Source organism: Glycine max, chromosome 18 (genome assembly GCF_000004515.6).
Source record: "Glycine max cultivar Williams 82 chromosome 18, Glycine_max_v4.0, whole genome shotgun sequence".
Taxonomy (NCBI): Eukaryota; Viridiplantae; Streptophyta; class Magnoliopsida; order Fabales; family Fabaceae; genus Glycine; species Glycine max.
The window spans coordinates 9,696,658-9,711,911 of record NC_038254.2 but is presented as its reverse complement, the minus strand read 5'-3'; the positions used below and the strand labels follow the sequence as shown (position 1 = coordinate 9,711,911).

At 32.3% G+C, this 15,254-nt stretch overlaps 2 protein-coding genes across 2 annotated transcripts; one reads left to right on the top strand and one right to left on the bottom strand.

The window, feature by feature from the left end:
* Positions 1-3,805: 3,805 nt before the first annotated feature.
* On the bottom strand, positions 3,806-12,085 carry LOC121173922 (uncharacterized). Its single transcript, XM_041011761.1, has 7 exons — positions 12,052-12,085; positions 11,428-11,521; positions 11,216-11,357; positions 10,904-11,061; positions 10,764-10,826; positions 10,606-10,664; positions 3,806-3,863 (listed from the first exon to the last, which is right to left on the bottom strand). The coding sequence occupies exons 1-6, from the start codon at positions 12,083-12,085 to the stop codon at positions 10,655-10,657; spliced, it is 501 nt and encodes a 166-aa protein (XP_040867695.1). The 3' UTR covers positions 3,806-3,863; positions 10,606-10,654.
* Positions 12,086-12,134: 49 nt separating this feature from the next.
* On the top strand, positions 12,135-13,020 carry LOC102664736 (putative glycine-rich cell wall structural protein 1). The gene is made up of 2 exons (XM_006603129.1): positions 12,135-12,154; positions 12,732-13,020. Exons 1-2 carry the CDS (start codon positions 12,135-12,137, stop codon positions 13,018-13,020), a joined length of 309 nt encoding a protein of 102 aa, XP_006603192.1.
* Positions 13,021-15,254: the final 2,234 nt, after the last annotated feature.

Below are 15,254 nucleotides of genomic sequence, written 5' to 3'. Positions count from 1 at the left end.
GGGTTTAAGGTATTGGGGTAGGGTTAGAGTTAGAGTTGGGGTTAGGGTTAGGGTTTAGGGGTTTATGGCTTAGTGTTTTGGATTAGGGGTTAGGGGTTTGGGGTAAGGTTAGGGTTAGGGTTTAGGGGTTTAAGGCTTAGTGATTTGGGGTTTAGGGATTAGGGGTTTGGGGTATGGTTATGGTTAGGGTCAGGGTTAGTGTTTAGAGGTTTAAGGCTTAGTGTTTTGTATTAGGGGTTTGGGGTAGGGTTAGAGTTAGGGTTAGGGCTTATGGGTTTAAGGCTTAGGGTTTTGGATTAGGGGTTATTAGTAGGGTTTATGGTTATGTTTTTAACTAATGAATTCATGGAACCCCACAAATAGCTAATTTACACAAACCAAAATAAGTAATGTTTTTAACTAACAAATTGATTCAACCCAGAAATTCAATACATTGAAGAGAACTTAAACAAATACAAGTCCCTCGACTAACATACATAAATCAATGATTTGAACAACGCTCACGCTTAGATTGCATTGGACAGCGACGACTGTTATGCCCTTCGGCTCCACATCTACTGCATTTTTGTTGGTGCTCAGATGGTTCGACCCAATCCATCTCATTCCTTATCCTTGTTGATTTTGGCTGACCTTTCGCACGAATTGTAGTTGGGTCAGGGATAACTGTTCATGCGTCATTAGAAGGAGGAATAGCCGCTTCATTCCCTAGAGGCCACCATTGTGCGGAGTAAGCTTTTAAGATGTGCTCATTTGTATAAACAACATCTATATATTGGTAATAGTTCAGGCTCACGTAACCACAAGCTGCAATAATATGTGAACATGGATAGTGAAGCGCAGAATACCTTCCGCATTGACAATAATGACCATTCAAGTTAACTGTCCACTTTTGTCCGCCAAGTTGCGTAATAGGATTGGAGGTCTCTTCTACTTCAAACCTTGTGGAGTGGATGTCATACACACGAACGATGTGCGAACAAGCTTGTTCTTGATTTTTTCTAAGTTCTTTAACAAGCTTTGAACAATATACTTGCCCTTCATTTAACTGTCGCTAGGCTTGGCGGCCACGCTCAACTAGACATGGTAAGAAAACCCGTCCGAATCTGTCCCGACTTTGATGGGTAATACCCGAGTTGATCAGGAATGAGTTCGGGTTCGGGTTTTCCCCGATAACCAAAAGTCGGGTACGGGTACGGGTATGAGATTATTAGACCCGTCCCGACCCCAAACCCGAACCCGCCCCGCCACTTAAAATCTTTAGAATTTTTGCATAATTTAATCAAAAGACATAATTTTTATTACTAGTTAATTTTATTTTAGAATTTTTACATAATTTAATATTATTTTCTTAACTATTTATGTAGACACACACGTTATAATAAATTTATTGATATATAAGCAGTTAAAAATAATTGTTTAACAATCAATTTATTTTTTTCTAAAATCAAATTTTTAATATTTCTTTTACAAAAAAAAATATTTTTCTAAATGGTGTGTGGAACAGGGTTGGGGATACCCGATACCCAACGGGTACCCGACGGGTATGGGGATGGGACAATAAACTCAAACCCGTCGGGTATCGGGTACGGGTATGGGGATATGTTGAGGAGTCGGGGTAAGGGATTGGGAAGACAATACCCGTACCCGACCCGCCCCATTGCCATGTCTACGCTCAACAAAGTACTTTCGACACCTACTGTACGTTGATTTGACCAATGTTGTTATGGGAATCTTGCGACAATCCTTCAAAGCCTTATTAATACTTTCTGAGAGGTTGGTTGTCATGTGGTCATATCGACATCCTTCTCTATCATAAGCCATCGTCTATTTTTCCTTTGAAATGCGATAAATCCATGTTGTTATGGCTGGACTCAATTCACGAAATTTTTCTAACTTTTGATCAAAAATGTGCTTGCAAGGAGTGTAGGCTGCATAAAATTAGTTATGAATAACAATTTTAAGTATATATGAAAGTTAAATAAACGTGACCATCAAATATGAAATCTTACCCAATTTCTTCAACATTTCTTTTTGTTTGGCATTATTGAATTTCCGATTGAAGTTGCTTGCTATGTGTCACACGCAGTAGACATGATAACCGTGGGGAGGTTGTCAACCAAGTGCTTCGTTAGCGACAACGGACTTTATACTCGTGTGTCGATCAGATATAAGAAAAATACCATTTTTATCTGTGACGTGTTCATGCAAGTGTGCCAAAAACCATGACCACGCTGTCAACATCTCACCTTCAACCACGGCGAATGCTAGAGGAAGGACACCACCATTTCCAACTTGTGATGTGGCCATTAAGAGGGTCCCACGGTATTTGCCGTACAAATGTGTGCCGTCAACTTGTATGATTGGCTTACAGTACTTGAAAGCCTCTTTACATTGGCCAAAAGTCCAAAAAACTCTATGAAACTGACGGTGTTCGCGACTAACCGTATTCCCAACGATAAAATCGTCATGTAGTACTTGAAAATATGATACAAGAGAATGATTTTGCATGTGTGTTAGCCACGACGAAAGTTTCACATATGACTCATCCCAATCGCCATATTCAATTGCAATGGCTTTCTGTTTCACCAACCAAGCTTTTTTGTACGACACCTTGTACGCAAATTCACTGTTAATCCTCTCTTGAATCAAAGAAATTTTTATAGATGGATCTTCTCTGATCATGTCTGTCAATAACATAACAAAATTTAAATGACAATTAACAAAAAATGAACATAAAATACGTACCTACTACACAAGTGGCAATTAAATCTGAATCAAGTTTCTCGTGATCTTGTGTCATGGTCATATTCAGACATGTGTGTGGTCCACCCCATTGTGTGACTTTCCACGTATCTGTTTTTTTAGATAAAATTGCCCTCATATAGAAAGGGCAAGGACACTCTGCATTTTTATTCAAGCAACAAACCACATACTTGTTCGATTTGCTTTCAACAACTTTGAAACTTTGATGCACCTTCATAACATATTGTTTGACTGCATTTTTTACCGCATCTTTACTATCAAATTCCATGCCAACATATAATTCTTGGTCAACATTAAAGGTCGACGACATCTCCAATCCGTAAATGTCCTCCTCATCAGGATAACTCCAGTTGATATTATTATAATGTAAGGCATCATTCCAAAATGGATTTTCAATTCGTTGTGCACCTAACAGTTCAAAATAAAAAATAAAATAAAAAATCAAATAATACTTATTTAGCATTAAATACAATTGTCATCAAATAATAAATGTATTGTCTAATTTTTTTATACAGCAAATTATACCTTCTGCTGGGTGAACAATTCTTACTGGTTGAGGAATGTTGGTGACTTCATCGTTTGTATCAGATATACCGTCAACAATGTCATCTTCGTCTAAAGACTCTTGAACGTATGAGTTAGACACAAGATAATCATCATCATCGTCTTCGTCAATATGTAAATTGCTCATATTTGTTGCCGGTTGTGTCTCATCATTAGATAAATAATTTCCACGTGATGTAAGCGAATTGGCAGAATGAAACATTGAACCACCAGCCACATCTTTTTCTATGTACAATTCCAGAACTGACATTTGGTCTTGTTGTTTAAAACTTTCCAGCATTATTTCAACGTCTTCGTCATCACAAATTTGCAAGACAATATATTTTCCTGACACTAAAAATCTACAACTGATAACATAAATAATTTCATTATTTTGTAACTTTACCTTATCTCCAATTTTTTTCTTCAAAGCATTGAAACTAATTCCACGTTTAATCTGAATCGTTTTTTTACTGCCTTAAAATATTACACCATCATTATCTTCATATACCCTTCCATTGAAATACAACACTGTTATAACCGAATTCATCGTGTACCTACAAAAACAATATTTTAACACGTCAAATAAATTAAAAAATGGGTATCACAAAAAGTCATTACTAGAACTTCAAAATAAAACTTTATTTTTAAAAAAAAATAACTTCAAATCAATTTCACATTAAGACACTTTAAAAATATTAACGATTTCAATGTAGTAATTTTAAACTAATCAAGATGTAATTAAAATTATTAACTTTAAATAAATTTCACATCAACACACTTAAATAACACAAACGATTTTATAAAACTTTAAATCAAAACTAATAAAATGTAATCACAAAAGATCTCTTTATTGGAACTTCACATTCAATTTCTCTTTTAAAAAAATTTAATCAACTTCAAATTAATTTTATGGGACAAACTTAAAAAAAATGAACAATTTCAAGATAGTCATTTTTAACAAAAAATTAAATAATTCATTAATGAAGTTAGTAGTATAAATAATTAATCTTAACCATTAATAACTTTAAAATGGAAAAAGGTAATTACAAAGTTACTAAAAATATAATAAAATATTTGTAGTACGAGAAAAAACAAAGCATCAAATAACACTTTCAAGTTCAACGTTTATAAATTTTTAACACACCAACAAACCAACTTAATCTAATTAAAAAAATACTACAACTTCATATAAAAAAAAAAATTCGTACTCAAAATACTTACTTCAAATAAATATCATCTATAATTTTTTTTTATTCAAAGTTCAAACATTCATCAACACCAACCTAATTTAATTAAAAAAATAATACAAATTTCATATTCAAAATATTTTATTTTGACTGAAAATATTTTCTTCAAATAAACATTCTTATACAATTTTTCTGTTTATTTTTTACATTTAAATACACACTAACAAGCCTATTAAACATAAAAGCTAATATAATTTTTTAAAAAATAAATACTTCATACCACAAAAATTTCCAAAGTCACCAGAATGCCAAAGCCACGAAAACAAAAACAAAATGTTCAAAGGGAAAGTGCTGAAGAAATGCGGAAGAGTTTGGGTATTTAAACACCCTCAAACGCCATCAGCAATGGCGTTTTCAGGTAAGTCGCAGGAACCAATGGCGCCTCCCTCCTACAAATTGCAACCACCACTGGCGCCTCCCTGCAACTCTGCAGGCCAATCTGCAACGCTGCAACCTAGGGCCATCACCAAATCACCATTACTGCTGGTGCTTCCAAAGCCACCTCAGCAAAAGGAGACGCGCTGGTGGGAATAACTTCCAAAACAGCCCTAGTTTGGGAAATTGTTTGTAAAACAACCCCAAACTGGAAAATTTGCCAGGGAGAGTACTCAACAAAGTTAAAATTAAAACATAAGATCGAGACTGCAAAAAAGTTAGTCAAGTAAAATAAGACATTTGTTAGTATTTTAAGTTTAGACTTTTTCTGTCTTGAGATTTCATCACTCTAAATTTGATGAGTATGTTAGGTCGATGTGATGAAGTCAAATCCCCGGTAATTTTTATCATTAATACAAATCTCTTTTTCTACACATATCAAGTGTTTTAAGAAAATTTCCGAACTAATTTTCTTTTCTGAAACTCTTTATTTTTATGCAATTTTCATTTAAATTTTGATTACTTTAATTCTCTCAATATTTAAAGTCTATAATTTACTATTAATTATCTATTTATAGCACAAGTCTATAATTAATGATTTTGAAATATTTGGTTTTGGTTCAGAAATATTGTTGATGCTCCTCTCTTTGTTCTTATTCTTCTTCGATGTTGATGGCCTTTGGTTGGCTTGACGGCAACGGTCAAGTTGAGGTGGGCAAGAAGCAAACCAGTAGAAAAAGGGACAAAAGCATGTTCACTGTTTGAGGTGCTCAGGAAGAAAATGAGGATAATTTTGTTTAAGAATTTCATTAAATAAGCATGTTCACTGTTACGGACTTAGGGTGCAGGGTAGTGTAATAAAATTGCAAAAGTTAAGAAGTTTATAGTAAGAGTTCAACAAGAAAGAAATAAGTGTAATAAGTATTAAACGCAAGAGTAACGGCCAAAAATTGATGTTTCAAGGGTTTTGGACCTTCACGTTAAACAGATCCCATAATATGCCGTAGGTTTTAAGTGAAGTATTGCTACGTTCATCAAAATAAAATTAAAGTAAAGAATTACCAAAACTTGATGCTCGATCTTCTCTAAATGAGAGGGCGAATAATTTTCAAGGTATTTTATTGGGGGAAAAAATAACCATTCATTTTAATTTCTAAGTGGAGATATATAAAAGCCCCCTTTTCTTCTGCAGACTAGAGTTAAAGGTTGAGTGCCTGCGTTACATATATTTTGATTTGATGGATATATGAAATTATCTTTCTTCAGCATTTCGAATGCCAAGAAAATAGCGTGACAAACGTACACCTCAGGTAACATTATTTAATGATATTTCAAACTTTTTCTATCTTGAAATTTTCATGCTGCCATAATCTATTTTGTTTCGCATTATACTTTCCACCCACACCACAAAAAGCATGAAGTTTGTTTCTCATTTATTAATTAACACCACCCTTTGAGTTTACCATTTGTATATTGTTTCAAAATTGTTAAAATCTCGTGTCATAATTATTGACCTAGAATCTTAATCTGAAAAAGAAAACAAATCCTAAATATAAATAATATATTTAAATTTTTAAAATTACCTAAAAAAGAGAATATATTTTTTAATTCTAAAAGATTTCCTAAAGATTTGAATCAAATAACAATTCTTAAAGATAAATTAAATTATTCTTTTCTAAAACTAAAAATATCATACATGTTTCCTAATAGTTTAGTTATTTAAGTTACGACATTTAAATTATGAATATGTGGATTCAATATTCCTTTTTTATTTCTTTATTAGCCTTTTGTCCGTGCTTACGTCTGGGTTCATATTCCTATTTGAATATTACCAACATATGTGCTCATACTCAGAATTGAGGTTTCTTAAATGTTAAATATTACTAATCTTTAAAAAAATTTCTAAAAAATTAATTTGTATATTTAAACAGATAATAAATAACCCAATATATAATAATATGATTCAGATTACAATTCAAAGTACTATGACAGTCACACATAACATATTTACGAACAAACAATTATATAAAAAACATATGAGGTTCCATCTTCAATCGAAGTCTCTGATCCCAAACAATAAACCTCCACAACTTTAATTCGCATAGAAGAAAGCACTACGGAGTGTTGGCGTTGGATCAATGGTCTGCAACAGTAAATGTATACACTAAATACATAAAAATCAATCACAAAGTAGACAAAGAAAAATAACTTACATGTACTTTTAGCAAATGAAGCTCTACATTTTAATGTCTCTTGGTTCTGCAAAGGTGAATAACCACTTTCACTAAAGTGCAGGCCTTTTTCAAAGGCCGAGCTCATATTATTTGGAAACAACAAACATTGAATATAACAAAATAATAACATTGAATCCACAAACATAGAATATAAGATAATAATATTTGTAGTTTTGTTAACAATGTTCAACAGAAAGTAAACACAAAAAAAAATTGTCTGTTACCCGAAGGTAATTAAGTTACAAACATAATATATAAAAATAGAATAAACATAAATAATTAAAGAGTTCTTCAAGTGGGGTCAGCTTCGTCCTCTTCCTGATTCCATTTAACTTGCTTCCTATAAAGGACCTCCCATAAATGTTGGTCAAAGTTGTAGAAGAAGACGACCTCATCTCCAGGTTTCAAATGACTGTCAGCTAAATATTGGATTCAGGACTCAACAACACATGATAGGCCATTATTCATGGTGATCATCCATTCGTAAAGTCTACCACGACCATGATCTACAATCATATATTTTTTTTGATCAAGATAAATAATTTGAAGCCTCTGGTGGCAGAACCTAGGTTAGAACGAACACAGTGATTAAAGATAAAACGTCAACAATAAATAATATAAAGGATTATGATTATATTAAGAAATACCTACCAATTGATAATTGTGTTGTATCATATCTTCAGAGACATCAATGGTAAAAACATGGCGCCTGGTGGTTGTGGATGACCTTTGGTGTGTTTGTCTATGTAGAGGTCTCACAACGTCCACATTGAAATTAGTATTTTTGTCCCATGCAACAAAACGCATGATAACACTTTCATAAATTCCATGGGTTCTCCTAAGTTCCTTCCGTCCATCGCCAAAAAAGAATCGGTTAGCATATTTATGAAGCTTTATAAAGTGCTTGTTTCCTTTGTAGTCAAATAGCACATAAGTTGGATAATTTGAGGACCATTGTCTATGATAAGAAAAAGGAACCCCAATGATGTTCTGCACGCTAACATTTTAAACATATTATTTATTTGAGATTAACATAAATAGATAAATTTTTAGGTGTGAAAATCGTGACCTTCTTAAGACGAAATGACGCCTCAAATCGGTGCACAATTGTTGATACTTGCAAATTTGACGGGCCCTAGATGGCAATCATTTATGTAATGAGTAAGTGAACAAGGAGAAGATAAATATGCGCAATATCGAACATGTACTATGAACGAAAAGATTATCGGTTACTTTGTACATTGTTAACTGTTCTTGATAACTGTTCACCCTCCCCCTCCCATAATTAAAACGCAGTATTATATATATCTATAACCACCCAGTATCACCAAATCTTCACCCATTTGTCGAAGAATATCTCCAAACACAAAACACTATGAATACATCATCATCGAATGTGTCTGATGCTGTAAGTTTAACTTTTCCATCCTTTATGTTTACCTTCTTATAAATATATGTTCGAGTTTTGCTTCATCATGCATCCTTCATCCTTCTCTGCTTGCTCTTTTCGTTCATAGTACATGTTCGATATGCTCATATTTATCTTCTCCTTTAACGGTACATGTTTGTTCAATTACTCATTACATAAACGTTTCTCATCTAGGGCCCATCAAATTTACATGTATCGAGAATTGTGCATCGATTTGACGCGTCATTCCATCTTGATCAGGTCACGACTTTCACCCCTAAACATTTACTTATTTATGTTAATATCAAATAAATAATATGTTTGAAATGTTAATGTGCAGAGTCATTGAGGTTCATTTTGCTTATCATAGACAATGGTCCCCAAATTATCCAACTTATGTGTTATTCGACTACGAAAGAAACAAACACTTTATAAAGCTTCATAAATATGGTAACCGATTTTTTTTTGGCGATGGACTGAAGGAACTTAGGAGAACCCATGGCATTCACGAAAGTGTTGTCATGTGTTTTGTTGGAAGGGACAAAAATACTACTTTCAGTGTGGACATTGTGGGACCTCTACACCAAAGGGTAGCCACAACCATAAGGAACCATGTTTTTACCATTGATGTTTCTGAAGATATGATACAACACAATTATCAATTGGTAGGTCTTTGTTAATATAATCATAATCCTTTATATTATTTATTGTTAACTTCTTATTTTTTAATCATTGTGTTCCTTCTAACCTAGGTTTTGTCACCAGAGGCTTCAATTTATTTAACTGCATAAAAAAAAATATGATTGTAGATCGTGGTAGTGGTAGGCATCACAAATGGATCATCACCATGAATAATGGCCTATCATGTGTTGTTGAGGCCTAGATCCATTATTTAGGTGAATGTCATTTGAAGCCTGGAGATGAGGTCATCTTCTTCTACAACATTGATCAACATTTATGGGAGGTCCTCTATAGGAAGCAAGTTAAATGGGATGACGAAGAGGATGAAGTTGACTCCCCTTGAAGAACTATTTAATTACTTATCTTTGTTTTATTTTGATATATTATGTTTGTAACTTAATTACCCTCGGGTAACGAACAATTTTTTTTCTTTTGTTTCTGTTTAAACATTGCTAGCAAAACTACAAATATTATTATGTTATATTCTATGTTTGTGGGTTCAATTTTTCTATGCTATATTTATTATTTAGTTATATTCAATGTTGGTTGTTTCCAAATAATATCACTTGGGCTTTCGAAAAAAGCCTGCACTTTAGTGAAAGTGGTTGTTCACCTTTGCAGAACCAAGAGACAATGAAATGTACAGCTTCATATGCTTGAAGTACATGTAAGTTATCTTTCTTTGTCTACTTTGTGATTGATTTTTTTTACTTATTGTATACATTTACTGTTGCAGACCATTGATCCAACACTAACACTTTTCCTCTCTACGGATTAAAGTTGTTGAGATTTATTGTAAGGGATCAGAGACGCTAATTGAAGATGGAACCTCATATGTTATGTGTGTTTGACATTGTACTTTGAATTGTAATTACATTAGCAGCCTTTTCAGACAATGTTACATCTTTATACATTAACAGCCTTTTCAGCCTGTATTATCTGTTTGAATATACAAATTAGTTTTTTTATAAATTTTTTAAAAGATTATTAATATTTAACAATTAAGAAACCTCAAATCTGAGAATGAACACATGTTGGTAATATTCAAATAGGAGTAAAATGCTAGTTACTTATTTAAATGAAAGTCTGGGTAAAATTCTCTAAAAGTCCAAATAGAAGGTCTTAAACATACAATTTAAGATGTAAATATTAATTTGGGTCAACCTAACCAATGATGAAAATTCAAATAATCACGCAATTGAAAAGCATACAAAAATCCAACCAAAAGAACATCTCCATCATCAACTTAGATTTAAGAACCATCTCTCTCACCCACAAACTTGCACTTGCAACAAATTAAGTATAACTCAGAAGAACATACCTATTAAAAAGGAAGGGCGAAAGGGGATACCTTGAATTTGGATTGCTTCAGAATAGAAGCATCGCCGGTGACTCTGACATTAACAACCACTGCAACAAAGACCAAACCCAATTCAGAACAATAAAGAATGCAAACAATATTAAAATTTCAACAAACACAAAACTAGAGAAATAGAATAGATGACAAACCTGTACTCGAAATGAAAGTTAGCTTTGTCCCCATTGTGCTCCATTTTCACAACTAATTTATACCTAACAACAGAATATCCATGAGTAAACACTTGAATGTTAAGTACATTATAACTCATTTGGGAATAAATACATTATACCTAGGAACCGTATGACTAACTTCGCTCTGGCACGAACGGCAAGTACCCACTATTTTTAACGGATCAAATGTTGTAGTGCAGTTGGAACAACTATCATAATTCCATGGTGTATCAATTAGGATTTCATCCACCGTAGCAATGGTCAAACAGAAACAGTCCTAATTGAATTAAAATAAATAACAATTGAAATTGAATTAAAAAAAATAACAATTGAAAGTGGAAAGGCCTGATACACAGATAAGGTCTGATAACAATTGCATAACATAATCATACACAATATACCAAATAAGTGAAAAAAATTGTTGTTCTTACCTCTCTCAATCTGCTTATGTCACCTAACTTCACCATTTGAGCATTATGCAAGAACTTATCCTGTGCGCTTCTTTGTGAATACTTGGACTGCGAACCACTCCCTTCATCTAATACTCCACCAACATAAAATGGGACACATAAACTACAATGAAGAAAATATATAACTTTGTTATTATAAACAAAATATATAACTTTGTATGCAGTTATCGTACCTATTACGGAACTTCTTTATCTCGGCAATATCATCGATGTTCACATACAACTTGGAGTCATTTTTTATATTTTGGACACTGAGGAGATACTTGTCTACAAAAAATGTTATACTTACATGTAATAATATGCAGTCATACATTAGATTGAAACAAAAAAATATACATTATATTCACCTTTGACATCTTTGATCTTAGCCAATGTTAACATAACCACCAACAATTTACAATTTTCAATTATTATGATTCAAATAAAAAGTGCAAAGTAATTTTATCTTTTACAAAAGAAAAATGTGCAATCTCACCACTCTCATTTTCATCAAAACACACATCATATTTTTTTATAAAATTTAATCACTATATTCATTATAATATGCTCATTTTTAATTTAAAGTAAAAGAAAACTAATTTTTCTATAATTTTCAAATCAATTATAAACTTCTCAAATGATTTAATATATCTGTGTGTATACATATATTAAAATTTTATAATTTTACTAAATAAATAATAATAAATAATATAATAAAATATATTACCTAATAATTTAAATTTAAATTAATTTTTATAAATATTTATAAAATTAAGAACTTGGTGGGAGGTCTAAGACAATGGCCCAATTGGTCTTACCTGCCCATGCTCCACGAGGTGCCCATTGTTCCATAGTTCCATATATATACAGATGTTGAATAGAGCAGCAAGAATATATATCAATGTATATAGTTGCTTGTTGGTATGTCTTCCTTTTCACTTAAACTGAACTCCACTGTGCTTTTACAGAAAGCTGAAGTAATGGCTCTTCTATATATTAGCTTCTTATTACCATCAGCAGCAGGCTATATAAATACTAATAAATAAAAAAACGTGCGTCAAATAATTAATTAAGAGTTTTATTAAAGAGAGAGCAATACTAATTAAGAAATTAACAAATTAAAAATTAATTAAAATTATGATAATATAATTTCATAAAATAATTTTATTTTTAATCCTTTAATCAGACATTAATATGTAAAAAAAAAAAGACATGAACTAGCATTCATTTATTAGATAATAAAGTCACTTTTATCACAAGTATGTCCACATTATTTGAGATATAGACTTAACCACTCAAATGAAAGGGTTTTTAATAAAAGGACCCATCAAATGAAAACTTAGGTCATGTTTGGGTGATTTTTAATTGAGTTTTGAAATTTTTTAAAAATAACTACCATTTTTTAGTTTTAGTTTCAAAAAAATTGTAAATTAGTTTTAAAAATATAACTAATTTTAATTAAACTCATTTTGAAAGTTTCATGTTGTATTAAAATTAGTTTACGACTGCTTTTATGTGGTGATGGTGGTAACATCAGCAGCAGCAACGATAGTAGAAATACTGGTGGAGGTCACGGTGACAGTGACAGTGGTGGTCATGATATCAATGGTGGGGGTAGTGATAATGTGGTTGTGACAGTCAATGATGGTGGTGGCGGCGACAGCAGTGACAGAAGTAGTATTAGTGGTGGTGGTGATAACAATGTTGATGATGTTGGTGACAATAGTGATAGTAGCGGTGGTGGTGGTGGTGGTGGCGATGGCGGTGTTGGTGGTGGCACCAAGTAGTAATGATGGTGGAGGTAGTAGTGGTTGCAACAACGTTTGGTGGCGATGATGAAGGTGATAGTGGTAATGGTGGTGACAGTGACATTGATGCTAGTGGTGGTGATGGTAACAAGTGGTGGTGATGGTAACAATGTCAGTGGTAATGGTAATGGTGGTGACAATGACAATAACAAAATTAGTGATGTTGGTGGTCGTGATAGTGATAGCAATTAAGTTATGGTTATGATGGAGATGGTGTGGTGGTGATAGGTAAAGGAAGATAATGATCCAACAAGCCCACGGTGAAAGACCCCAGGAGCAATTCTGTTATTCTGTTAAAGGATTACTCTAATGGATTTGGCACCAATTCTGTTATTCTGTTATGGGAATTGCAATAGTACTTTTATGCTTTTGTGATTTTGTTATTAGCCAATAGTACTTTTGTGATTCTGTTATTAGCTTTTGTCATGTAACAATTGCATGTTGCTATATATAGGTGGTGTATTGAAATGAATGGACATGAAAAAAGTATTAATTAAGCCTTCTTTCCTTCTGTTCATAAGTTTTTGACCTTGTGTTTCCTTCCCTAACAGGTGGTGACGATCATGAAGGTGGTATTGATGATCGTGTTGAGAGTGATGATGAAAGTAATGATGACAGTAAAATATATCATTGTCAAATGTATGAAATGTTTTTTAACTAAAAATCAAATTTACAAAATCTTCTTTTTTTGATTTTGAAAAAGAGTATAAAAGTATTTCAAAAATAATGTAAAAACAATTTTAACTATTTTTATCAAACATGTTTTGTTTTGAAAAATACATTTAAAAATAAAAAATAAAAAACTCTGACAATCACTCCGAATGACCCCTTAGAGTTTAGTTTGCAAATCTATGGTTGGCTTTTACAAAAGTTTTGTATAAAAAGAGAAATCATCGAAATAACTTATGTTGGAAAAAGTTCAATGACAGTAGGTTCATTTTGTCACAAGATTTGAGTGATCAAAAACAGTTAAAATTTTTAAATGGAATTTGTGTCTAAAATGAATCTCAAGAAGTCTAGTTTCTAGTTTTGTAACCTTTTCAAAACTAGTTTACAATATTGAGATGTAATTGAAATAATCAAGCATGTATAGTGCGAAAATGCTTGACATCATACTCAACAAATTCTTAGGCACAATGACTCATCAGGCAAAGAATATTTATCCAAACAAACAACAACCACATCATTTAAATTTTAAACATATTAATATTGAGTGGAAAACAAGGCAAGCATATATATATATATATATATATATATATATATATATATATATATATATATATATATATATATATATATATATATATATATATATATCCCTTACCCTTGTAGATCTAAAGAAAGGAGTGCACTTTGTGAAGAAAGTGATGCTTTGACTTGAAAATCCCCCCTTCTTGATCCATAGATAAAGCCACCAACACAGCCATGGTATTTCCATGAACCAAATGTAAGAACAAGATGAGAATGTGAGGAGAAAAGGGTGTGCGTGTGCAGTAGAAAGTTTCTAATTCATGAAAATACGTTTTGATTGATGAAAAATGCATGGTTTAGAAATGGTTTAAAAAGTGATTACAAGTTAAAACGTGATGTTTTATTTCTTTTATAGCTAGGATCAAAATAATGGAATAGCTTGGAAATTAATCAACTACTTTTATATATCCTCTGATAAATTTTCAGGGTAAGGAATAAAGAAATAAAAGAGGAACCCATTATTGCAGACTACATTATGCATTAATATGGAATCCTCATATTCATAATTTAAATGTCGTAACTTAAACAACTGGACCGAGGATTTAACAATTTTGAAACAATATACAAAAATGGTTCTCAAAGGGTGGTGTTAATAAATGACAAATAAATTAACTTCATGCTTTTGTGTTGTGTGTGGAAGTATAATCCGAAATGAAATAGATTATGGCAATGAAAATGATAAGATAGAAAAGGTTTGTAATATTAAATGTTACCTGTTGAGATATGTAAGGCAGGCACTCAATGACAGGCAGGCACTCAATGACGGAATTTCGGATGGGTCCACGTTTCCCTTCCACTGATTATTCCTGTTGCAATTTTTTCGGAAATTTATTTTCTGAATCTGGTTTATTTTCCTCTCACATTTAACCCTTATCTCTATCACGTTCAATAACAAATTCACGTCCTTATCCTCAAACCTACGTTCTGATACAAATTGGTTGAGCTCTGTGATGGACAAACTC

Excerpts from the sequence above, each read along its gene's own strand:
- LOC121173922 (XM_041011761.1), bottom strand. The coding sequence starts at position 12,085 with ATGGAACAATGGGCACCTCGTGGAGCATGGGCAG. Across the intron at positions 11,522-12,051 it reads ACCTCGTGGAGCATGGGCAG|ACAAGTATCTCCTCAGTGTC; the intron begins GTAAGACCAATT and ends CATTTTTTGTAG. Across the intron at positions 11,062-11,215 it reads ACATAAGCAGATTGAGAGAG|GACTGTTTCTGTTTGACCAT; the intron begins GTAAGAACAACA and ends TAATTCAATTAG.
- LOC102664736 (XM_006603129.1), top strand. The coding sequence starts at position 12,135 with ATGTATATAGTTGCTTGTTG. Across the intron at positions 12,155-12,731 it reads ATGTATATAGTTGCTTGTTG|TTTACGACTGCTTTTATGTG; the intron begins GTATGTCTTCCT and ends TATTAAAATTAG.